A 26,947-nucleotide genomic window follows, 5' to 3' on the forward strand; every position below is an offset into this window, starting at 1 on the left:
AGAATACATAACGAGATTTTATTGTCTTCGAATAGATTGGGAGGTTGGTAACAAATTAATTTCTTAAAAAATTCGAATGTTGAAATTAAAATAGAAGTAACAATACGTGAGCAGAGGAATATTCAAAATATTTAAAGAAAAACGTATCAAGCCGAATGGCATTATACAATTTGTATACAGAATGCATTTTTCTTTATTTTGTTAAAAAAATATGTGGCCCGTGGGATCATAATTTATTTCCAATGTGAAGTGAAGAGAAAAGTACAATAAGTGTGTTCAATAACAATGCATATGAATAACTTACAAATATTAAGTGCGTTATATTCAAATTATATATTTTTCAAAATATTTCCACAAATTATACTTGCAGTACCCTTATTTAGATGCCCGATTTTAATTGTAACATATTGCTGTTTTTTTTTTATTTATTTTGAATGTTGTGTTGTGAAATTTTTCGATGTTTCATGTTGGCTTGTAAAAGTTAGGTTATTATAAGTTGTTACAAAGTTTTAATAGAATTTTTCAATTAGGTTGATTTGAGGCATATGGATGAGAAAATTGGAAGCAATACCGTAGACGTAGGGGTGGATTTATCAGAGTTCTATATGAGTGTTGAATGGGATATACTCGAAGTACCAGCTGTAAGGTAAATATCAATTTTTTTTAAAGTTTCCGTGTCAGTTAAATAACAATCAACTTTTACAAAAGTGTCTATGTCAAACTAATTAAATTCAATGTACATAATAAACAAAAATACCTACTAAATAATGAACTTCAATCGAAGAACGTGCTTCAAAGAGATTGAAAGTATTTTATGTTTAATTTAAGATTTATTAATTTATGTTTAATTTTATGTTTATTTTAAGTTTTTATGTTAAAATTAAAAAAGACCATTTTTGTTTAAAGAAAACTTTTTTGTTACATCGCGAAAATGTGTCTGACTATTAGTATGTACTACGTATTGTTGCAGAAAAATTTGGCAAACAAACAAAGAGGTAATAAATAAGGCTTACTGTTAAAAAATTTACTAAATATATATTTCGAAATTTTTAAGCTCTGTTTTGTTCTTCTGCCTCTATTATTTTTACTATAACTTTTCATCCGTTTCTGTCCTCTGTTCAACCTCTCTATTCAGTTATTTCCATTCTTTTCCATTCTGTTTGCAATCATTCTGCACCATTTGTACAATCTTATCTTTGTTGCTTTCGAGATAGCTTTTGCTTTAAGAATATTATTCAAAGACCCCATTTTTCTATTTCTTTCCAATTTGGAACTCTTGGAAACATTTCTGTTATTTGTATTTTGATACATTTATTTCAATGACATTTTATTATTTTCCATTTTTTTTGAGATCAATGGGACTCGTCCGCTTTATTTATTTATTGCTCAACTTTTTTATTATACTGTCTTCATACACATATAGTCAATATAACTTTGGAAAAAGTACTAGAATACATCGGAACTTTTTTAATAAAAGCTTTAGTTTGTTTGTTTGTACATGCTTTCATTTCAAATGAGTTTCGAAAAAAACTTACAGACTTCCTCATCGTCTTGAAAACCACATACTAATTTTGTACCTTTTTGCAATTGAATTTTCATATTAATTCTCGTTACTGATACTGTGTAAAGAAGGAAATGTTTGCTGATGTTTCAGCATTTCTCAACTCATTGTATTAGAATGATTTTAGTAATACACAAATTAAAAATGATTTTTAAGTTTTACGCTTATTCATTTTTGCTTTAATGATCACAAATTTTATAATAAGAATTTAGCGTTAATGAAAGTACATTTACAGACGATTGTTCGAACTTAATTTTTATATTAGTCCTTTTCTGTGTCATTTACAATTAGGTAGATGTGATACATATCAAATATGATCTAATTAGTTACTGTAAAATATAAAATAACCGTAGTGAGTATTATTTACAATAATTATGAAAGTCACTTCATAATTATTTCTATCCTACATTAGGTAAATAACCAAGGGGTTGACGGCAGTATTTGCATTTAGGTAGGTGTCTTCAATTTTGAGAGGCATGATTATTTGATTTTCTCCAGTTTTAATTTGAATTATTAATTATTTGAGTGTACTAATCAAACCACGCTTGAATTTTTTATTGATATAGTTTTATTTTTCTTTAAAATGATGCCACGTTCGCTAAATTATTATTTTGAAAAACTTTCTGCTTCAAATGATTGTGGTATATTATAACCTACAACTATTTATGACAAAATTGAAAATTACCTGCAATAAAAGTATAGTACAGGTAGCGGAGACAAAAAATTGCTAAGAAGCCCATCCATTCCACTAATCTTAAAAGACAGTGGGTGTTATAGGCACAAGTTATAATCATGATCTTTAAATATGGTTTCAAGTTGAAAATATCAGCACCTGAAGCGTACGAAATGCTGAAACCTACGAGGATGGATAAGTACTTGGCCTGACCTACAGATGGCAGTAGTTACTCGAAAAATACCATCATATTAGAAGGTACACAATCCATACAGCATATGTTCCAAGTTTGAAGACTCCACGTTGTTTACAATTTATTTAGAAGCCATCAATAGTGAACGTTTTCAGTGAATTTGTAAATATGCAAAATATTGCTCATCGTTAGCCCAACTAATATGAAAGCTGAAATAAATTCAACTGTAGGTAAGACGACTTCTTCGTTATCAACAGTAGACCTGCGAAGACCAGCATCGCAGTGGTCGACCAAATGAGGTGACGACTCCAGAAATGTTGAAGAAAGTCCACAAAGTGGTACTGGATGATCGTCGACTGAAAGCTAGCAGACATTTCCGTATTTTAACTGGAAATTTGGATATGAGAAAGCTGAGTTGAAGATGGGTACCGCTTTTACTAACAATGGAGCAAAAACAGCGTTGTGAAGATGTGGCAATCGAGTATTTGGCAATGATTCACAAAAATAAATCTTTTGCACAACGCCAAGGTCCTGGTGTCAGTTTCTTGGGATAATTTTCATTGAATATATTTAAAAAACTGTGAACAGCGAGTAATATACAACGTTTGAGCAAAGAAATCAAGCAAAAACGGCCACATTTGGCTAAGAAGAAAGTGTTGATTCATAATGCACCAGCTCACACATCCTTTATTGAAATGACCAAAATTAATGAAATAAAGTAAATAACCTTCTGTGTTTCCGTTGTTTGGCCAGGTACTTAATAAGTGGTATAAGAGATTTCAAAGTAGAAATGCGTCGGTTAATGGTGGAATTCGACCTCAACAACAAATAAAGTTGAAAATGTAAAAATTGTTGACAAACTGGTTTAATCGAACAGGTTATCAATTATTAAATAGCTTAACGCAGTACTTATAATGTCCGAAGGATTCGATCAAACACTTACAAACTTTAAATTCTAAAAGGAGATATTGTGATGTTTCCGAAACGAAACGGAAAATGGCGAATTACTTTCTTTTTAACTGTGACATCGCTTCAATCCAGCAGTCTCCTTTTATCATTTAACAGATTTGGTACCATGCGACTTCTGACTTTTCCAAAAATTAAAAATAATGTGCTAAAGCTGTACAGATGGCAGACACATCTGGAGAAGCCTTCCAGAAATGCTGGATTTTGTACCCAAAGAAAACTTCCTGCAATTATTTTGTCTTTGTTTGTGACACCGAAAATTTCAATTTTTTCAATTTTAAAATGACTTTTTTCCCATTTTTTGCGGTAAGCTCCTATCTCTTTAGTCTAACAAACTAAAATTGAAATTAGTTAACTACACTAAACTGTTCTAAACTGAAAAATCACGATCTTTGTATAGGAAAATACGAACAACACTGAGGACATAAACTCAAATCTCTTCGAATTGTGGTCTGCATCATTTCTGTATAGTATTGAAGATGGATAATGCTTCTTTTATTATTGTGAAGAAATTTTACAAGCTTAGAAGTTTGCATGCGTCTCTTCCTGCACCGAATATTCACCACAAATGAGACTTGGGTACACCATTATAATATGACTAAACGAACGCCTATAAAGTGGAAGAAAAAAGACAAAGTCGCGCCAGTTAAATAGAAGGTGCCAGTCGAGAAGGTGTTGTGTATTGTGTTAATTGGGTTGGGAAACATTGGAAGACCCTCCTTATAATTAGTCTCGATTTGTTGCGACTATTCTTAATTTGATCCATTGGCGTGACCGAAAAGGTTTTACGAAAATGGCATCTAGAAGATGGTAATCTGGTAAACCTGGTAATCTAGAAAAACTGTAAAAAACTTGAACAGAACTGTAACTTGATAATAAAATTTTCTATAGCAAAATTACGCTTTACATTTAAACCAAAACCACCCTCGTACAACTCACGTTTAAATGAATGAAAGCAAAGTTAATGACATCTATGAGGCTACATTGAGCCGAGTATATTTGATACAAGGTTGATGCAATACGTCTTAGACACCGGTTGGTTCTATTTTAAAAAATAAAAAACATTTCATATTTGTGAAGCTAAATTTTGAACACTACAGATTGTAATACGTGTCAAAGATTTGCTGATTTTTTTTATTGTCAACCCATTCAATACGGAGAGCGTGCCGGCGCGCTCTTCGATTCCTTTCCCACTGACGGTGCACGTGCGGGCACGCTCTCCTTTCCCTTCACCAATAACGGAGAGCGTGTCGGCGCGCTCGTTTCCCTTCTGAAGTGAAGTGAAGTAATTAAATGAGTACAAGCTATGGGTGAGAACACGTTTGCTAAAATCCGTATTGACATTGAAAAATTCCGAGAATCTTGAGCTATACACAGATCACTCTTCAGGAGATCATCCGCAACACTCAAACGATACGGCGGATGGAAATCGTCGACAGTAACGGAAGTATACGTAGAGCAATCACTTGCAAACAAACTCAAATGTAACAAAACAAACATTTCAAGCTGAAGAAAATAACAATGTACAAATACCAAGTACTAGTACATTTAGATAAGTCACAAATCAAAAAGTAGAAATATTGAAAATTGCAAAAATTGTATATTTACTCTTAATATTAATGGTACAATTAATAATATTTAAGTTAAGTTATTCCCAATTACTAGTTCGTAAGTTTTTTCATGAATGTAAAAAAATATTGTATGTAACTCGTGCAAAAAATGTTTGTTGCACTCAAGGTCTTGTCAAACTCGGCCTAACGGCTTCGTTAGACAAATTCACGTCGTGTGCAATAAACAATTACTTTTTGATCATGTTACATAAATAACTATTTTGGTTTGTTATTTTATAGTATAAAATTTGTTTCATGATATAAACGTTCGTTAAAGTTTGCAAGACTTTTGTTGAAAGATATAATATTCGAATAATTTATTTCTGCTACGTTTTGCATAACTTTTAATAAACTTCCTGCGTTTACGTGATATGATAACCTCAAAATAATTTTGGGAATTAGCCGAAACTTATCGTGCTTTTTAGTACTAGCAGATAAGATAAATTGTTTGGAAATTCCGTCGCTATCTCTAATATTTTTCATTCTTTATTACAGGAATGAGAAATTCTACACATGCTGTGATGAGCCATATCTAGATATAACTTTTAACATAACAATGAGAAGGAAAACTCTTTTCTATACAGTGAACATCATAATTCCGTGTATGGGCATTTCTTTTCTAACGGTTCTCACATTTTATCTACCATCAGATAGCGGCGAAAAGGTAAAACATTAGTTTTAGGAAATTTCGGAATTACATGCCGTTACTAAGTTATCTAAGTATGTAGTTCAACAACTAAGCTGTACGAAATTTCGAAGCTATTGGGCCAACTCAGCGTCGATTCAATAGTATGTAAACATTACTCAAAATACCCCAATCGAGCGCAGAGTTTTAAAATCAGAAAATCTACTTTGTTCAACTTTCACTATTTAATGTAATTAATAATACAAATAATAATATTAATGATAATTATAGAAAATAATTTATTGGGTATTAACATACGCCTGTTATATCTAGAGGTTTGGTTAGAATAGAAAAATTTATGCTAAATATAATGGGGTGAGGGTAAATATGTTAAAAGGAAAATCTGGAGTATCATATATGTATCAAACAATCACAATAAATGATCTTAATAACGAAAATAAGAAGTAAAACGAAACGACTTGGAGCTGAATCAGTTTCATAGCTTCGCATATGAAAGTAATTAACTAAACATCTTAAGTAATCAAGGTCATAACCCTTTTACAAGGGACAAATCTGAATGATGTGTTCTAGAAATTAGGATGTTCATTAGCTGCAAATTCAAAAAGCAGTGGAGTGATTAGTTTGTCGTTTGAAAAACTGTGTAAGTAGTCTCGTAATAAAAATTTATATTGGAAATTGGTACTAAGTTAAAATTATTTCCTGTTAACAGTACCTGAATTAACTGACCCGGCAAACGTTGTTTTGTCATATAAAATATTTCTAGGGAATTTCTAGTGTAGAAAAAGAGGCATGGACCGCTGTGAGCGATGAGCGAATATAAAAATAACGAAAACACCTAACATTTTTTATTTTATTTATCATAATTTATTCATTAAAATTATGTATATCATTAATTAATTAGCCCATCTTTAGCTAACACAAACAAACTGGATGGTTTACCCACTTGCCACGTATAATTGTCCGTGGGAAAAACATGGTGTTTCCAAATCTAAGCCACAAACAGACATCGTTTGGCCTTGGGACTTATTGATGGTCATTGCAAATGCCAATCTAATCGCACTTAATACGTTGAAATTGGTGGTAGTAATATATTTTTAATAGTTTCAAATTACGAAACAAAATTATCGGAGATCCAACCTTCAATTGTAAATTATGCGGTGGTATGTCTGGCTAATCCAGTGAGCTCAAAAATTCTGCCGGAAAATTTACAGCTTCGCTGTCATCGCAAACTGTATCACTATGTATGATACCCTGGCAACAATTGTTGTATCTTCAAATTTAAATCCTCAACGTCCACATTTTTTACCGCTGAAATTGCTCTTTCTGCAAGCCATTCATGATTCATGTACTGTGTGTGTACACCGGGAAATATTTGTTCGATGAGAGCATCTAGCGAATTAATGATTGTGCAGAAATCGGTCGGTAATTTTACGCATGCAGTTTCATCTATAGTAACGTTTCCATCACCGATATCTAAGAGTTCTTTTGAGAATTTTTAAGCGAATGGATCTTGAAGCATATTTACTTTCAGCTGTACTTTCTCAACATTATGCCACAATTGCGATGATTTTAAGCAAGCATTGATCTCATCAGCGTATGTTGAACGTGGAATGACGGGAAGTGTTTGTCTGAAATCACCTGAAAGTACTAACAGAATGCCACCAAATAGTTTGTCGTTGTTTTTAATATCTTTCAATGTCCTGTTCAACGCCTCAAACGAATGTTTGTGTGCCATAGTGGATTTTATCCAAAAAATAAAAATAAAATGTTGGCGGTGGACAACCCTTATCACTTAGGGGTATGAAAATGATAAAAATCAGTCTAACCGTTTCGGAGGAGTATGGTAACTAACATTATGACACGAGAATTTTATTATATAAGAATGCAGCATTTTCCCAACATGCAATTGTGCTTTGTAAGCTTTGTTTTATACGAGTGCTGCTACGTAAGTTTTAAGATATGACGTGAATACGTCAAATCTGACATTTCCATCAGGAAGTTAGTTACTTGAAACTCATCTTAGTAAAAAAATTGAATTTAATCGTAAACATTTGCGTGCAATGATTCTCTATGACTTTCCATATGGATTGAACCAACAACAGTGTGCCGATCAAGTCGCTTTGACTTTTGGTGATGAAGCACCATCTGGAGCCATCATATTTTGCTGGTTTTCCGAATTCAATCATAGTCGTACTTCTCTACAGAATGAATTTCGTCAAAGTCGTCCAAAATTGATTGTTGTGTCAAAAAACATCGAAGCTGTGCGTAAATTGATATTGCAAGATCGTCATGTGACATACCGTGATATTGAGACATATTTGGGCATTAGTTCTAGTAGTATACATTCAATATCACATGACCATTTGACTGTCAGAATGATTTGTTCGCGTTGTACTTCATATAATTTGAAAATTGCTCGAAAAAAGCTCGTGTCGATTGGTTGTATGTTGAAAAATTTCAATCGTCGTGCTTCAAAAGACGACGAATCATGGATCTATGTATATCTATAACTAAACAACATTGACTTTATGGATATTTTGAGAGCCAAATCTACCAAAAATATTTGCGAGCGCGAGCGTTTTTGTTTATAGATCACACTTCGTAATCTAATCGTACCGAACATCGAGTTTGTCATATATTAACAGCATTTGAAAGAAATATTTTTTAATTTGAACTGATCAGTTATTTAATTTAAATTATTTTCAGGTGACGTTGTCAATATCTATCCTCATTAGTCTCCACGTTTTCTTTCTTTTGGTTGTTGAGATTATTCCTCCCACATCATTAGTCGTACCGCTTTTAGGAAAGTACTTGATTTTTGCTATGATATTAGTATCAATAAGGTAAGATAATACGTATATATAAGAGTTTCCTCAATATACACATAATATATCTTTCATTTCTAGTATATGCGTTACAGTAGTAGTTCTTAACGTCCATTTTCGGTCTCCCCAAACGCACAAAATGTCGCCGTGGGTGAAAAGGGTGTTTATCCATATTCTTCCTAGACTTCTCGTTATGAAACGACCGACTTATATTTTCGAAACAAGGAGGTACATTTTTTTCAAATAAAAAACGAGGAAGAAAGGAAAATCGTCGAAGTTCGAAACTGTGCAACAATTTAAAACTTGCAAGTACTAGTTGAAATGTTTATTGTTGTAGTTTGGTCCCAGTTAGCCCTCTGGTACTCAAGAATGTGTTGTGATTAATACTTTTTAGATAAAGACATCTTTTTGTGAAGTTCATATACGAATTCTTTTACACTGGAAAGGAGACTTGGAGAAGCTGGTATTTTTGAAACGATGGCAGCGAGGAAACCTCTCTCAAGACGCCAAAATAAAATTTGGAATTTGCAGTGGACTAAAGAACATGAATATTGAACGCATGAAGAGTGGGAGAGGGTTGTATTGGAATAATGAATCGAAGTTTGAAGTTTTTAGGTGTAAAAGAAAATTGTTTGTGCGCAAGTTGATCCGAAATTAAATTGAGCGCGGGTTTTCGAAATTTTGGAACTTGTATCTCAAAAAAATGTTTAAACGCGAATAACTCGAAAACTAAGAGGAATTCGAAGAAAACTAATCCAACAAAAAATGTAGAGTATTAAATTTTCTACAAAAAAGGTTTCTAGTTATTTTTTCGTTGGAGTTACTATTTTTGAGTAAATCTCCCTCAACGCCGAAAGCCGGAGCATCCGCTCGCGAATTCCCGCTAGTGCAAATTGTAATTAATTTACATTCCAAGTGCACATGGAAACTGCTCTAATTCTTGGTTAGGTTAGGCTACTTCGTATCCAAAAAATCAAAATGCATCATGATGGTTAAGATTTCTATTTTTTACTATGTAAATTTTCGAAAATCTTGCGAGATGAAGTTATATGTTGACCACATAAGCACTTGAAGTTTCAATGGATTTATTTCATCACTCGACATATTAACAAGCAAATCCAACGAGATATTTGTCGTTCGTGTTATTATCAATATTTTCATGTATATAACACACACGAACTACTTCTTGGTTTGAAATTAGCTAACTTTTAAAAAACGCAATTATGAACGTTATCTTCGTTCTCGTTTGATTATTATTTCAATATTCACAGACTTCTTAATAGTATATCACAAAAATGTGGGTACTCATTTTAAAGCTTAGAATCTCAGTTTCAAGTTTATACAAAAACATCCTTATTCTTACAATTTTGGAAATGCAAGAGAGTTCAAAGTGTCCCGTTTTTCCGTAAATATGTTCTTGAATGTCCAGTAAGTAAATTTATTAAAAAAATTTGCATTTGTGAAAACACGTTACACAGTGTCAGGGCCGGATTAAGATTTATAAGGCCCGGGGCTAAAATAATGACGGGGCTCCGTTAAGGAATTCGAAAACCAGGAAAAATTCACAAAATAATATCAATACGTTAGATTTGTGGTATCAACACATCAAAAAATACAGAATGATTTCAAAATGATGAGGCCATCTTGAACCTGGGGGACGGGGCTATAGCCCCCCAAGCCCCTAGCTTAATCCGGCCCTGCACAGAGTTGATTGCGAGTCGTGACATTGTATTAGATATTTGGTTTAAGAGGACGAACGCTTTCTTCTCGTCTCTTTCCCATGAATAATCTTTCCACCTGCAGAGATGATCACAACATCAAATGCGCGCGCGCAGACGACGTGTTTAGAAGTAAAGCCGCGTTTGTACAATTTAAGGAGAATATCTTGCTCTACAGTTTTGGATTCGGCACTTTTTTTCGAATTCTACGTAGTTTTCGAGTTATTCGCGATTCAAAATATTTTTGAGCGTTCAAACACATTTTATAATGGAAATTTTAAGGTTAGGAAAATATTCTGTACAGAATGTTGTGCTCCACATATTTTGTTCTGGCAGTTTGTATGGAAAACCTCATAGTTTTCGAGTTATCAATTCAAAATGTTTTTGAGTACCTGAACCTATTTTACGGTAAAAATTTTGAGGCTAGGAAAAAATGTCTGTAGCTCAATCTGTAGAGTATTTTGTGCTGTATATTTTTTGCTCCAAAACTTTTTTTTTCGAACTTCTCGCAGTTCTCAAATTTTGAGGCTAGGAAAAAATGTTTGTAGCTCAATCTGTAAATCTGTAGAGTATTTTGTGCTGTATATTTTTTGCTCCAAAACTTTTTTTCAAACTCCTCGCAGTTCTCAAGTTATTCACGATTCAAAATATTTTTGAGCGTTCAACACATTTTATAATGGAAATTTTAAGGTTAGGAAAATATTCTGTACAGAATGTTGTGCTCCACATATTTTGTTCTGGCAGTTTGTATGGAAAACCTCATAGTTTTCGAGTTATCAATTCAAAATGTTTTTGAGTACCTGAACCTATTTTACGGTAAAAATTTTGAGGCTAGGAAAAAATATCTGTAGCTCAATCTGTAGAGTATTTTGTGCTGTATATTTTTTGCTCCAAAACTTTTTTTTTCGAACTTCTCGCAGTTCTCAAATTTTGAGGCTAGGAACAAATATCTAGAATACTTTTTTGTAGAGAACTTTGTACTCTACATTTCTTGCCACGGTAGTTTTTTTGGAATTCCTCATAGTTTTCGAGTTGTTCGTGTTTCTTAATTTTTTCCAGTTTCAAGTTCCAAGCTGCTAGACTTATTCAGTATCCTAAAACCTTCCAGAATCTACTCGAAGAAAATCAAAACGGCCTAATTTCATTTAGGGCTTTGGCTCAAAATCACCTAATTTGCCTGTACTATATCTACTTATGTTCTTCATAATTCTAATATCATTATCAATGGTTTTGTTTTTATTTGTTGTAAATCACGCAAATTAAAGGGTGGAGTTTTGACCGGTGATGTAAATATAAAAATATATTCAAGTTAATACCTTTACTCTACTGAAACATTAGAATCAACTTGTTTGTCCTATTAATTCCACAAATAATTGAATATTATTAGGATTAGCATTACCAAATTTCACTTGTTGAACTGTGACCTTATAAAGGTCCTGAACATTCACTCGATCGTCAGTTCTTTCAATTTGTTAGTGATAAAGTCAACAGGTTGATATTCATACAAAGTATGATATCAAGAAATACGGATAATGAATTTATAACAGCAATTACTTGGGCATCTTTTTCAACTAATAACTCTCATACCTACATTTGTTACGACAAGCCAACCAAGTTTCTGTATCTTCCTAACTGCTTTCTAAGAGTTGAAGTCACAGAGGTAGCTGAATTCAAGGAATTAATCGGATTACTTTACTTGTGATATGAACTCGATTTGATAATATTACCACTATAAAAATATACACAAATATTCACCTGACGATTCCTATCCAAACAAAATTTTTTTCGGGGCGCTTGGTGTGTTTTGATTGAATCCAGTAGAGCTTTTCCTAAATCCAGTAGCGAAAATTGTGCCGATTTACTGTACCACTTAAACAAAACGGTGATTCGATTGAAAATACGATTCCTTTTCTAAAATTTCGTAAACAAGTTGAACTTTATATGGGTGTAGTTGTTTTTTCTTTAAAAACTTTACTACGTACGATTGACTAACATTTTGTTGTTAGCCAATTTCTGTTGTAGTTGCGTGAGGGTTTTTTGCATTGTTGCTTAGTCCTGGTCTTCCAGATTTTATTGTTATGTATTTTATTATGTATTTGATCTCTCAGATGAATTGTGTCCGACCAGGAATCATAATGTGCCTGTCGGAGGGTTAAGCACGTTCTGGATTGTCAATCTTATATTACAGCCTCTTTAGTGAGGTCGTAGTTTACGTTACTGTTGTAAATATGTGGTTTTCAACAGCGAATCAACATTAAGTTTTGTTTCATGTTAAAGAAAACGCACATGAAGCGTAAGAAATTTGGAAACCTATGTAGTGATAATGTAGTAACTTTGAAGACTGTTTGTAAGTGACATAAGCGATTTAAAAGTAGAAATGAGTGAGTTAAAGGTGGCCCTCGACATTAATAATGGTCGAAAATGACAAAAACGTTGATAAAACATAATTTTTTGATGTTTGTGATACGGAACGGAAAATGTGCTTGATTTGGCACCATGAGACTTCTGGATTTTCCAAAAAAATTTAAAAAAAATGCTAAAATAGAATTGTTTTATGCAACTATTGTCATTTACAATGTTAAGAGCGTGCAGATGGAGGCCATTTCTGAAGAAGCATCCCAGAAATGCTTTCAGTCACGAATTCAATTTAAAAAGAAGTACAAGAAAATCAATTTGAATCTTATTGAATTGAAATCAAACAATTTCCTATCCAGCAGATTCTCCTTTTTCTTTTCCCTTATTTTTGATGTTTATTTGTTACCGCTGTTTATGTTCACAGTATTTGAAATAGCGTCGTTGTATATAGTTGAGCGAAAATAGTTGAAAGCCTCTTGATATTTTGATATCCTTTCTTCCTCAAAGTCTTTAAATTACAAGAAATGAAATCAAATATTTCAATTTGATATCAATGTTTTAATTTATTTTTTGCAGTAAGTTCCTATCTAGTCGATTTATTTCGAGAAGTCGGCAATATTCAACTTGCCTTTATCCATACCGGACAACAGTCCAAAGGGAAGATAGTCCGAAAAAAAGATACTTGACAAGTAGTAGGACACCCAGTAAGGAGGACTTATCTCCAAGGTTAGTAATCGATTTTTTCGATTAGATATTTCCACTCTACATGTACTAAAATTAAATAATGAAATGAAATAAGTTCTATTGGCAGATGATCCTGATAATAGATTTAATTCAGAATTTTTTTCTATTGAAAATTTTATGATGAATCAAATATTTAAGAATTCTGATGCTTCCATGCTGTTTTAAACTTACGAACAAGGTTCCACAGATTTTATTGATATATAAAAATTAAATAGTGAATTGGGTTGATTCGATAATATCGTGGATATTTTTTAAACAATAGGTATCATTATGTACTAGCTTCAAAAGCTAAGTTGGTATTTCAGGAACCGTTGATCATATTTGAAATGTACACCCTGTTTGTACTACCACTATATCAACACTTACAATCACACTCTCTGACGCGCGTTTCGATAACCAAGTTATCATCTTCAGAGACTGAAGGTAAACGCGCGTCCGACAGTGTAGTTGTGAGTGTTGATGTAGTGGTACGATTTCCAGTGTATTCAGCATGTTGAATTGAAACGATTAAGATAATAAATTTATCATCAGCGACCATCAATACGGCTTCCGTAAAGATAAATCAACCAGGCACCTTTTGGTCTATGTCACTAACGTATGGACTGAAGCTATAGAAAAGTATGAGGAATCCAGAGGACATATCAAAGGCTTTTGACAGGATTTGGCATGACATCCTTCTAAATAAATTGAAATAGTACGGTTGGTCGTCCTCACTAAACGGCTAGCTTAGTAGCTTTCTCTAAGACCGATCCATCTAAGTCGCTGTCAATGGACAAACCTCAGAAAAGTTTGAGGTCAATGCTGGTGTTCCCCAGGGATGCATATTGTCACCTACTCGACAAAACTACAAACCAGAAAAGCTGGTACTGCAGCTTACGATTGGGTCCTGCCTGAACATAATCTATCACCATCACCGCCAATTCGCTTGGTATAGTAACGTGGCTGTTTTAGCTAAGACACCTTAACAAAAACTTTAAGCTCTCTATAAGGCCAAAAAGCTATATATTCGCTACAGCTTCTAATCCTCTCCAAGGCCCAAATTCGTCTATTTTTGCTTGCTATTGCTGGCACATTTAGAGCTCGGCTTTCAAGCGACAGACGCTTTTCCGAGCCTAGAGCAGTTGTTGTAAAACCTACTCAACGGGAAGTCCTGCAGACCCCCATAACTTCAATTTATCGGGATTAATTTCTTTGGAGAAGTACAAACTTGTGGGAAATGCTACCAATCACTACAGCCTTGTATAAGAAAATGTTTTTAATTACGAATATACTTTAAAAAAAATTTGATAATTTGATAGAAGCTCTTTCGGTTTAAATGCGTGTTAACAACATTCACGACTTATCTAGTACAGTTCTGCTATTACGTCTCGGTAGCGAATTGGATTTGACCTGAAAATTATGATAGTAATCGATAATTAAGCACGTAAACAAGTAAACAACAGTGAAATATCGAATTATAACTAGAGATTATGTAAATATTTGATGCATAGTTTTAATCTAATAATAGCTAAAACATTATTTATAATGTGATGATGGACTGAAATTTCAAATTTCGAAGCGGAGAAGTTAAATCTGCAGAGGGAGTAGAAATTTTCACATTACCGACGATTATAATGATAATGTCAAAAGCACTGAAGATGATCTACGTCCAGGTCGCCCTGTGACTGTTTCAACTCCGGAAACGGTGACCAAAATCAACCAATTGTGCATCCAGACCGTCAAAAGGGTATTCGGATGACTGCCGAGACTGTAAAGGCCGATAAAGAACGCTTAGAAAAATTTTACACTAGGTATTATACATGGTAAAAGTCTGTGCGAAGGTGGTGCCAAAAAATCTGACTCCTGACCAAAATCTATTACGTCAGCGGGTCTGCTCAGACTTCCTTGGAAGTCTGCTTTGAATGGGACCCTGTTTGAGTCGATGGAAACGGTAAAGCAAAAAACGGCAGAACTCCTAAAGGCACTCACCAAATAAGACTTCCAGCACTGCTTCGATCAATGAAAAAACGTATGGAAAGGTGTGTGGTGAGGGGAATGGAGTATATTGAAGAGGAGCATTCGATGTAGAATAATTTTTATAATAAAACCCTTTTTCGTAACCCATCTCGATATTTAATAGCCAGACCTCGTATAAACTAGAATGACTCTCTATAATTGCAATTTCATAGTAAGTCTCCTCTGTGATGAGTATTATAAACAAAAAATTTTCTCCTTTCTCTTCAAATTGCTTCAGAAGACGCGTCAAACTTCCCAGTGTGAATTTCTGCTCGAAATTCAGAAGGCTTGGCACCCTCTGATGCCCAAATCTTCAGCAATATCGCGTACAATACTGCGTCGTTCTTCCAAAATGAATTCTCTTCGCTAGCACTTGTACTGGAGGGGACTTCCCGGTCGGACATCATTTTCGATAAATTTCATATCATTTTTGAGCTGAAACCGAATAATAATGCGTTGCGCAACAAATACTGGTTCATCCTTTCCGCTCATGGCTATAAGTACATTAAAAAACGAGGTTAAGTGGTCACGACTGTTCTATACGCTTCGTAATAGACCAATCTAACATCTAGTGGAGTATTGCCACTTTTGAGCGGTTTCTACAATAATGTAACCATATTTACCAAATTACCAATAATTTATAATAATTTATAATTTAGTCTATAAATTTGGTACCAAATATGATATATATATATATATATATATATATATATATATATATATATATATATATATATATATATATTAATCGGGTTAAAACGTTCTTCGCCGTCTTCCGATTCCCAGTTTCCATTTTTCTCGATCTTCCCAAAGATCTTCTTCCAATCCTCTCTCTCGAATATCCTTCTCGATACCTTCTCTCCAACTTAATCTTGGTCTTCCTCTCTTTCTTCTTCCTTGTGGTGCCCAATTTAAAATTTGTTTGGGTATGCGGGCTTCAGGCATTCTTTGGACATGTCCGTACCATCTTAACTGATTCACCCTAATGTCTTCCGTAATCGTGTGTTGCACCTTCATGGTCTCCCTGATTCTGTCGTTTCTTATTTTTTCCAGTCTTGATATTCCTGCCGCGACTTCGCTACTATATGTTGTTATACTTTTTATTATGCTATTATATATTCGATGTTTGTTTTCCTTGGATATTTGTTTGTCCCACAATACACTATTTAGTTGTCTTATTGCTTGTCTTCCTTGGTTATTTCTTTGTGCTATTGCTTCATCTAATCTTCCATAATTAGTGATGATCATGCCTAGGTATTTGTATTTTGTACAATGACTTATTTTTTGTTGTGTTTCTTCAAGTATTAAATTTTGTTGTTCTCCTCCAATACACATATATTCCGTTTTACTAAAGTTTACTTCTAGACCCCTTTTCCTCTACTAGCTTTCTTGTCATATATTCTAAGTCTTCGTAGTCCTGTGCCAAGATTATTTGGTCATCTGCAAAACACAGGGTATATGGTGTGGAATCGATTAGTGGAATGCCCATGTTCTTACATTTCCTTTTCCAGTGTGCTAGTGCGTATTCCAGGTATATCTTGAAGAGTGTGGGCGACAGACAGCATCCTTGTTTTAACCCCTTATTGATGGAGAATTCTTTTGAGACCTTGTTTCCTATTTTTACTTGTGATTTACTGTTTTCATAAAGCTTTTGTACTGCTTTTATTAGGGCCGCATTTATATTTGTTCTTTCCAAGGCATCCCATAGTTTTGTTTGAGGTACGCAGCCATATGCTTTTTTAAGATCAACATACAAAAGGTGGAGTTCTTGATTTTTGGCGGTTTTCTTATCAATTATTTGCGAAATCGTAAATAAATGATCAATAGTCGACCTCCCCGCTCTAAAGCCTGCCTGTTCTTCTGCCTCCATGTTGCAAAATTCCTGTTCGATTTTGTTTTTTATGATTTTTCCATAAATTCTGGATATTGTACACATCACTGTAAGTCCCCGGTAGTTGTCGCAATTTTCTCTGTCCCCTTTTTTATATACGGTAGTCATATAAGATGTTTTCCACTCTTGGGGTAGCGTTTCACCAAATATGAAATCATCCTAAATAAAATGAAGTATTTTTGTTCAGGATCATTTGTTAGAACTTGATATATCGCGCCTGTTAAAACAGAATCTTGGTATTTGGTTCAAAACTTACTATTCAACACAGATTAACTGTTTACATTTAGAAGCAATCTATAATTAAAATCATAAATGCCAAATGGGACGGGTATACTTCATATACATTGAGTACGCCGCCGGATTTGATTTAGAACGTTTAGAATTAAAATCATTGTTGAATACGGAAAGGAACTGGCAATGGCAACACCGTTACAATATTATGAAAAAAAAAAAAACAAAACCTTGAGTGAGGTCCTAAAACTGATTCGCAATCAGACTTGCAAACAAAGCTACAACATAGATTACATTTGAAACCGAACGATGTTGAGTATCCGTTAGTGTAATTGTTGCAACTCTTCTTCATCTCTTTTTTTGTAAGTTTCTTCTTACTGAATTTCACCTTTTTATTTGGGTTCCTTTTTAGGCGTTCTTTCTTGATTTCCTCTGCTTTAGCCTTCTGTCTTTCGTTACTTCCTCCAACTGATCCTTTATAGGAGTGCTAGTATGAATAGCAGATTTTTTTCTTCCTAATATTGTGTTTCGATATCAATAATTAATAATAGGCAATTCAACGGTGTCTTTGTGAATCAACTATACAATAGAGATGGCGGATTTGTTTGTAAAAGTATCCAATCTATAAAGCATATTTTCCAAGTTTGAAGACGCCACGTTGTTTAAGTATTTGTTTGGTAGCCATCAATAGTTTAAATTTTCAGAGACCTTAGCCCAACCAATATAAAAGCTGAACTAGATTCTACTCTTAGTGATAGTGCTCCTTCGTTACCAACAGTAGAATATTACATAGTAGAGTTTAGACGAGACCGCACGACCTACAAAGATCAGCATCGCAGCAGACAATCAAATGTTGAAGAAACTCTGGACGGTCTTCGATTGAAAGTGCACGAGATAGCTGACATAGTAGGCATTTCAAAAAGTGCTGTACTTTCTGTACGCATTTTAACTGGAAATTTGGACATGAGAAAAGTGTGCGCAAAAGGAATGTAGTGTTTAGTTCAACCAGCTCTAAATAAGGCAAAGATCGTTCCATCTGCGGGCAAGGTCATGGCGTCTGTTTTTTTGTGATGCGCATGGAATAATTTTCATTGACTATCCTGGAAAAGGAAAAACTATCAAACACTATCGCTATAATGCAAACTTTTTCAACGTTTTAGCGAAGAAATCAAGCAATAACAAAGTGTTGTTCCATCAAGAAAATGCACCAGCTTACACGTCCGTTATTGCCCAAAATTGATGAATTAAAGTTTGAATTGCTACCTCATGCACTTTATTCGCCAGATTTAGCCCTCTCGAATTAGTTTCTGTGCCCTGTCTTGAAAAAATGGCTTGGTGGTCAACGATTTTCCAACAATATAGTGATGTTGGTAGTTAATAACAATTGACGATTCTTATTATAAAAAGAGTATCGAACATCGCTAGGAAAAGAGTATGAATCCGAAAGAAGATTACTTCGAAACTTATAATGCGAAAGATAGTGAAACTTTCAACAGAACAGGAATACATTTCGTTAAATTAAACACGTTCCTTCTACCAATCTCCATAAACTACACCCCGTCGCTACGTACTGATGTTATTTTATTGTTTGTAGATATGTGAGAAACCAATTAACGACAGCTATTTACTTCATGAATTTTCCCACTTTAGCAACTTGTTCCAGTGATATTCATGGTATATATAATGCCTAGTTGTTTGTGAAGTACTTGGATCGATAAAGTGTGATTAGTTGGAACATTCAATATGCTAATCTCTATAATTGCTATTCTGTAATGTATCTGTTAAAGTGTTGGATAATTATTGATCTGACAGGTTACCAATATATTGTGGTCTATAACAGAAACGTCCTTCTCATATATATATCCTAGTCGTCCCATTAGCATATTTCGTTCAATAAACTAAAAGAATAACTCAGATCGGCTACCACAAAAAATAACCTATTAAAGCTGCGCGAAATTTTTCAATATAATAAAAAATTATTATTAATTAACTACAGTAAATAATGAAAACAACTAAAGTTTCCTGAAAACATGTTTGTTGCATATTAAAATACATCTTATATATTAAAAAAATTGATGATTTCCATTCCGAGTCCGTTCAGGCGTTCTACCCAACCGATTTGCTTGATTTTTTTTTCAATGAAGGGTATTGATGCACAGGTCAGCCATCAACCATCGGATTTCATCTAATTTTCACCATTCTCAAGTTATACTCAAATGCGATTTCCCCCTGTACATTACTTATGGGAGTTTTTCACATAAACAGGTTCTATCCTCAATATCTCAGGTTCTATTCAAGATAGAGACTTCGTTTTGGTTTAAGAACACTCGCTGAAACACCTTCTTTCTTTTGAGTTTTTGAACACTTAAATGGGTTGAGTTGGAGAGGAGCTAGGTGCGGACATTCAATGTGGAGTTATGGATTTTTGTAGGTTTTTGGCAATTTTTCTACATTTAAAGATCTATATCTCAGGTTCTAATATAGCTACAGAGTTTGTTTTAGTTTAAGAACACTCGCTGAAACATCTTCTTTCCTTTGAGTTTTTGAACACTTGAATGGGTTGAGTTGGAGAGGAGCTAGGCGCGGACATTCAATGTGGAGTTATGGATTTTTGTAGGTTTTTGGCAATTTTTCTACATTTAAAGATCTATATCTCAGGTTCTAATATAGCTACAGAGTTCGTTTCAGTTTAAGAACACTCGCTGAAACACCTTCTTCCTTTTGAGTTTTTGATCACTTAAATCGGTTGAGTTGGAGAGGAGCTAGGCGCGGACATTCAATGTGGAGTTATGGATTTTTGTAGGTTTTTGGCAATTTTTCTACATTTAAAGATCTATATCTCAGGTTCTAATATAGCTACAGAGTTCGTTTCAGTTTAAGAACACTCGCTGAAACACCTTCTTTCTTTTGAGTTTTTGAACACTTAAATGGGTTGAGTTGGAGAGGAGCTAGGCGCGGACATTCAATGTGGAGTTATGGATTTTTGTAGGTTTTTGGCAATTTTTCTACATTCAAAGATCTATATCTCATGTTCTAATATAGCTACAGAGTTTGTTTTAGTTTAAGAACACTCGCTGAAACACCTTCTTTCTTTTGAGTTTTTGAACACTTAAATGGGTTGAGTTGGAGAGGAGCTAGGCGCGGACATTCAATGTGGAGTTATGGATTTTTGTAGGTTTTTGGCAATTTTTCTACTTTTAAAGATCTATACCTCAGGTTCTAATATAGCTACAGAGTTCGTTTTAGTTTAAGAACACTCACTGAAATACCTTCTTTCCTTTGAGTTTTTGATCACTTAAATAGGTTGAGTTGGAGAGGAGCTAGGCGCGGACATTCAATATGGAGTTATGGATTTTTGTAGGTTTCTGGCAATTTGTCTACATTCAAAGATCTATATGTCAGGTTCTAATATAGCTACAGAGTTCGTTTTAGTTTAAGAACACTCGTTGAAATACCTTCTTTCCTTTGAGTTTTTGATCACTTACATCGGTTGAGTTGGAGAGGAGCTAGGCGCGGACATTCAATATGGAGTTATGGATTTTTGTAGGTTTTTGGCAATTTTTCTACATTCAAAGATCTATATGTCAGGTTCTAATATAGCTACAGAGTTCGTTTTTTTCTACTAGAATGATTTCTGATACTTATTTAATGGATTCGATGCGAGCGAAGCCGCGGGTAAAAGCTAGTTGCTTCTTAAAAATAATATCGTCCAAATGTAAACCGTTGAGCTCACGGCTTTAATTGAATCGAGCACTAAAATGCTCAGGATGACGTTAGCATAAGCTTTAACTTTGACATAACCTCACAGGAAAAAGTCCTCTCCTGTAGACCAATTTATCAGGGAAAATTTCACGAATTTGTATCAGGGGTCTACTGGACAAGTTTGAAGTTGCTCCATCGTTCAGAGCGAACATCCAATCCATCCACAGACTTTTATACTGGGAGTTTTTTCCAATTTTCAATGGTCATATCCAAGCTCTTCATGTATCAATAATTTATTTTTCACGAAAGGTTTATTAAAAAGTGGCAAATGGCAAAACTTAATTTCTTCATCACGACAAGCTTTGCTTTACAATCAAATACGCACTTCACTTTTATTTTTTCCTGCTGGGATTTCCATAACTAAAAAAAGTTTCTCCAAACAATTTTTGTACACTAATTGTTATTAATTTTCTCCTCAAATAATGTACGATCAAGTGATGAAATTAAAAATATAGTTATTTCGATATAAATATTTGTATACTTGCAATTAGCTGTTATCGGTTCGATTAATCTATTCTGGTACTAAATTTCGCCCCCAGATAGCGTACCTTCAAGTTTTATACTATCTCTTATAACAGCTAAGTAAATATTAATGTAAATTCATATAGAACTTAACCTAAAACTATCGTTTATCTAGAATTTTCCTCGAAACAATCAGTTGTAGATATCGAAAATATCTTTCCGTTTTTGATATCATGCCAAAAAAATGAAAATATGTTCTTAGAATACAACATTAGTGACTTTTTATCCTTTTATATAATGAAGATATATGTAGTTGTTAGTAATTCATACAGAGTTATTAATTACTATTTTTGAGGTAAAGGCGCAACAAAAATATGATTTTTTTTAACTAAAATGGTAAAAAAAATATTTATTCATTATGTAACATATAGAAGTTACACCATAAACAATGAAAAGACATGTTTATTTCTGTTCATACTGTTTTCCACAACATTAATTTCCCAACTTTTATTCAAGGTTGACTGACGGCGCTACATTTGGCGGCAGCTGTCAAATTCACGGACCGTTAAGCAGCACTTTGCCCTTAACAGATATAGAAGATGAAAGTGGCCTTAAAAGTCCAATATTACATAATCCTGCCTACTCACACAGCAGGTGTCCTCCTGAAATTCATAAGTCATGTTTCTGCGTACGATTTATTGCAGAACATACCAAAATGTTGGAAGATTCTACGAAAGTAAGAAATTTACTAAAAATCTTATTTGATTGATGTACATTTTCCATTATACTATCGATTCAAATGTTTTCTCTTTGTATTTAACTAGTATAGCTCTCGTCAAATTTCTCAAATAAAAATATAGATAGTTTTAACGTGGAGATTATCTGGAAAACAACAGGATTTGAAGCCAATTCGTAATAGAGGATTCGATCAAATCTTTGCTCGAGAATTATTATTATAAGACTACTTAGAATTAGATTTCTCCAATTTTCTAAGCCCCGTATTGTGTCAGAAAAATATCCTGATGTGAGACTAAGAGCTGGATCAGACGGTGCGGAATGGACTTAACCAATCAGCAACTTGACGCATCCATCACTGAATTCCGCATCCAGCGCATGGATGCGGAACCACACAAACAAAACAAAACTAATTTTTTATTATTAGGTAAATAATAGTTAGTAGGGAAGTGAAGAAGCCTGGCCTAAGTTCACTAAATTAATTAATACAAGCCCTGTATTCAATTAACAGGTTGAGTCCCGACCATATTTTTGAGACACTATGACACACCATTAGGTTTTATTTATTTTGTCCCCTTTATTCATGTCATAAATCATGTAAATTTTAGTTTCATTAACTTTTTTTGTCTCAAATTAGCGAAAAAAAACAAAGATACTCCGAGTGGTCGGCGTCAGGAATTAATATTTTCACTGGATGCCGAACACTCCGAGTCGCTATAAATTGAAAGGCAATGTCTAGCGATGGGATTCTTTTTTTGATTAGGAAGACGGAAAACTACATCATCACTTGGGTCTAACAGATCTCCTAATACCTCCAGTCGAAAGTCATAAAAACGAAAGCCACGACCTCCAGAGTACTTTCTATGTAGATAGTATGCATTAGTCAAACTTGTACCACCTTATCGTTTTTCTATTGCAACGATAGTACGACAACATTTGATCCTGGCGATCAATTCCTAACATATAGTTATTATAGTTTAGAATGGCTTCAAGTTTTTTCAGTTTCTTTTCTTCTTTTATTGCTTACGGTCACTTCTTAGGGTGCCGGTGCAATAGGTGTCATTTCCCAGCAACTTGTAGCTAAGTCAACACTGTTGTAAAATATGTCGAGGTATATCGCGTATCCTCAACCTAACTTTTCTTCAAGTAAGATCGTTAGCTCTAGTGCTGGTACATATAAAGTGGAGACACTTCAAGATGAGAAGAAATCTATGTCTTGACATATACTTCCGGAAAATGGGTATATTGAAGAGCGGATCCGTTTTTTCAATTCCTCGAGCCTTAAGGTACTTCCAATTTGTGATACGTGACTTTGCAGATGCTTCACTGCTGAGAAAAACTTCAATAGCATAATCATTACAATCTGCGATAAAAAGTGTCTTCAATTATAAGGCTTAAATCTGCCTTTGCTCGGAACCGGTACTAAAAGCTCTTGATTTTTCTTGTACCTGTTTTTGTCCATTGGAAATTTGCTTGTGCAATAGTCGGAGCAAACCAGGCGACTGTCCATCTACATCAAAATCACTTTCTGCCTTTGATTCCTAGAGGTAATCTCCGACAAATATTCTTCACCTCTGATAACTTCTAAACACTGCAATAGTTCTTCATCTGTGAGTTTTTTCGAACAATCATCCTTTTTTTCTGCAGTACAGAAGGTTCAGGCTGGGCAACCATGTTCAGCGACAAAAAAAATAAAAAATGGCGTAACCAACTGGACCACGTGCTCGACAAATGTCTTTAGAAGGCAGCTGGAGCAGCTCCACGTCACTCGCTAACGCCGACTGCATATTTATACGTAAAAATTACACATCACTTCCATCGGAGTAGTGGGCACTCAACCTGTTAATAATTTCCGATAAATAAAAAGAAAGGTTTTAATAAAATTAATTTTTTCAATGCATTATAATGTTGGTTTTTTTTAATGTAGGTAAAAGAAGATTGGAAATACGTAGCAATGGTATTGGATCGATTGTTTCTTTGGATATTTACATTGGCGGTACTTGTAGGTACGGCGGGTATCATTCTACAAGCTCCGACTTTATATGATGATCGGCAGCCTATAGATAAGAAATTTTCTGAATTTGCCACCACGACGGTTGTTCGATGTCCGCCTCAAATTTGAAAAGACATTTGAATATTTGAAATAATAAGTTTTAAATATTCAGTTATCGTTTGATCTAGTGAATGAATGTTCATACACATTTACTTCCTATTTTATGAATTTTTCATTAAATCGTGTGAATTTGGAACAAATTTTTGAAGCGAAACTGGATAAATTAATCGCGTTTAGCAAAATACATATTTCACTGGATCAAACTGAAATATCCGAAGTACTGTTATGTAAATAAAATCCGTTTATATGCCGTTTAAACGAATTTAGCTTTTTGAGAACTATTTTACAAGTTAAAACAAGAGATACTCACTGTTTCAATAAAAGTGAATATTTTAAAAAGAAAATTAACAAAACTATACGCGAGGTTTTAGTACCTAGAGTGTTCATTTTTAAATTTATCTAAATAAATGGTGTCCATATTACAAACATCGAAATGATAAATAATATAAAGTAGTTATATTTTTTAGATACATTTGTAATTAAAATTTGATATATTAATGTTTCTAAATCTTCTTGATTTTAAGTCTCTTCTGTTTCAAAATTAGTTTTTTTAATAATTTTTGAAAGATAGATTAAATTGACGTTTCGACTTTTCTTTAAGTCTTTACCAAAATATTTTGAAACGTCAATTCAATCTACCTTTCAAAAATTATTTAAAAAAAACTAATTTTGAAGCAGCAGAAAGTTTTAGAAACATTAACGTAACAAAAGGTCTAAGAAATAAGAAATTGAATAAACATGAATATATAGAAATCAACCCAACTAAAAATACACATTCTTTTGCTAAAAATCCATTGTATTCATCAATGTAATCTCCTTCAAGAGCAAAATAACTTCTCGATGCCGTGCTTATAAAAGAATTTGTCTTTTTCCTCAGTTGCAACAATTGACAATTTTTTGTGATCAGCGAATAGCCAGTGATCACTGAAGGCCAGATCTGGAATATACGGTGGATGAGGAAGCAAGTATTCAATATAACCATGGTTGCCATCAACTTGTGAATCAGTGGTTTTTTCTTCGACATACGAGGCCTATTTTTCTTGATTTTTGCATTCAAACGATCTGACAACTCTATGTATTATTCGCTATTGATTGTCTTTCCCTTTTGGAGATAGTCGTTGAACAATATTCCATACGCATACCAAAATACTGGAGCCGTAACCTTCTCAGCTGACTGTTGCGCTTTTGAACGCTTCGGACGTGGTTCGCCGGCTGTAATCCACTCAGATGATGATCGTTTTGTGAAGAGTGAAGTGATGTAACCACGTTTCAACCATTGTCACATATCGGCGCAAAAAATTTGATATATTAGGTGTAAACATGGCCAAAGACAGCTCCGAATCTTCAAAACGTTGTTTCCTTCAGTTCTTTATAAATTGCCTCACAAACAACAGGAATAAAACGAAAATTTTCCCCAGTAGCTACGTATCTCAGTGTTACCATGAGTTTCTGATCTGCTGATATTACGTCTGTCGCCAAAGTTTTTTTTAGTTTTCTTATGTTTTATTTTTCTTATGAGTTTTTCAAATGTTTCTTCATCTATTCTCGAATAATTTTGTATGTTTTTTCGTCTAATTCGCTAGCTAAACTCATGTTTCACCGCCTGAGTGCTTTTTTCTGTCCATCAGACTTCAAAAGCAAAACAGCAGCAGATATAATTATTGCTAGTGATGCACTGAGCACTTTTTTCTTGTTTACTCTTCTTTTAGCTTTGTTATTTTCATTCACAAATATTAAATAAAAATTGAGGCTAGGAATTTTTACTTATATAATTTATGGTGTAATGTAAAGTGAATTCAACATACTATTTTGCAATTTCTATGTTTGTTTTGGGACATCTTTTGTTAATATCGAGCCGGCGATAAAACCGGATTAGTTTGTTGAATGAAAGTTTAACTTTGAAAATTTCTGATTTTGTTATAAAATTAATAGTGCGTATTGTATTATCACGAACGGTTCAATTATTGAATAATTGCTTATTATATTATGTGATTTTGTCGAAATATTAAACGGAACTATAAGTACGGCCTGATGTAACTTGAAAGCAATGAGTTTGCCGAAATGGATCAACTTAAATTTTACAAACTATCTTAGCTACACAATTCAAATACAGTTTTCTAATTGAAATGAAAGTTAAAACATTTCCTGATCAGGAACATTTTCATGTTATAAGTTCGATACTTTCTAGAATAGACGTCAAATATGTTTACTTTCTAATTTTTCGATTATAATGATAGATTTTTGATCTTAATAAAACTTAACTGTGGAACTAACTCATACTGACACTTATAATCAGTATACTGTGGCAAATCATCATAAGTAGATTGAATCTAGAACAGAACTACCAAATTATCAAGATTCACTTCCATTAGTTCTTCTTCTTCTTACGGCGTCGTCTCTTTACGTAGGTTGACGATCCAAATGGCTATTTTTCTGTAGACGTCTATCCGAGCCATCTGCGCAAGTC

General features: G+C 33.8%; 1 protein-coding gene across 1 annotated transcript in view; it reads left to right on the plus strand.

The window, feature by feature from the left end:
• The window catches only part of LOC130441380 (acetylcholine receptor subunit alpha-like), a 208,487-nt gene extending 183,663 nt beyond the window's left edge, over positions 1 to 24,824 (plus strand). The window contains exons 5-11 of the mRNA XM_056775034.1: positions 531 to 646; positions 5,499 to 5,667; positions 8,356 to 8,492; positions 8,556 to 8,702; positions 13,124 to 13,273; positions 22,149 to 22,368; positions 24,295 to 24,824. Of these exons, the coding sequence (XP_056631012.1) occupies positions 531 to 646; positions 5,499 to 5,667; positions 8,356 to 8,492; positions 8,556 to 8,702; positions 13,124 to 13,273; positions 22,149 to 22,368; positions 24,295 to 24,489 (1,134 nt within the window). The 3' untranslated portion in view covers positions 24,490 to 24,824. The remainder of the gene's footprint in view (positions 1 to 530; positions 647 to 5,498; positions 5,668 to 8,355; positions 8,493 to 8,555; positions 8,703 to 13,123; positions 13,274 to 22,148; positions 22,369 to 24,294) is intronic.
• The last annotated feature ends 2,123 nt before the right edge of the window (positions 24,825 to 26,947 follow it).

Source organism: Diorhabda sublineata, chromosome 3 (assembly GCF_026230105.1).
Source record: "Diorhabda sublineata isolate icDioSubl1.1 chromosome 3, icDioSubl1.1, whole genome shotgun sequence".
NCBI classification, from domain to species: domain Eukaryota; kingdom Metazoa; phylum Arthropoda; class Insecta; order Coleoptera; family Chrysomelidae; genus Diorhabda; species Diorhabda sublineata.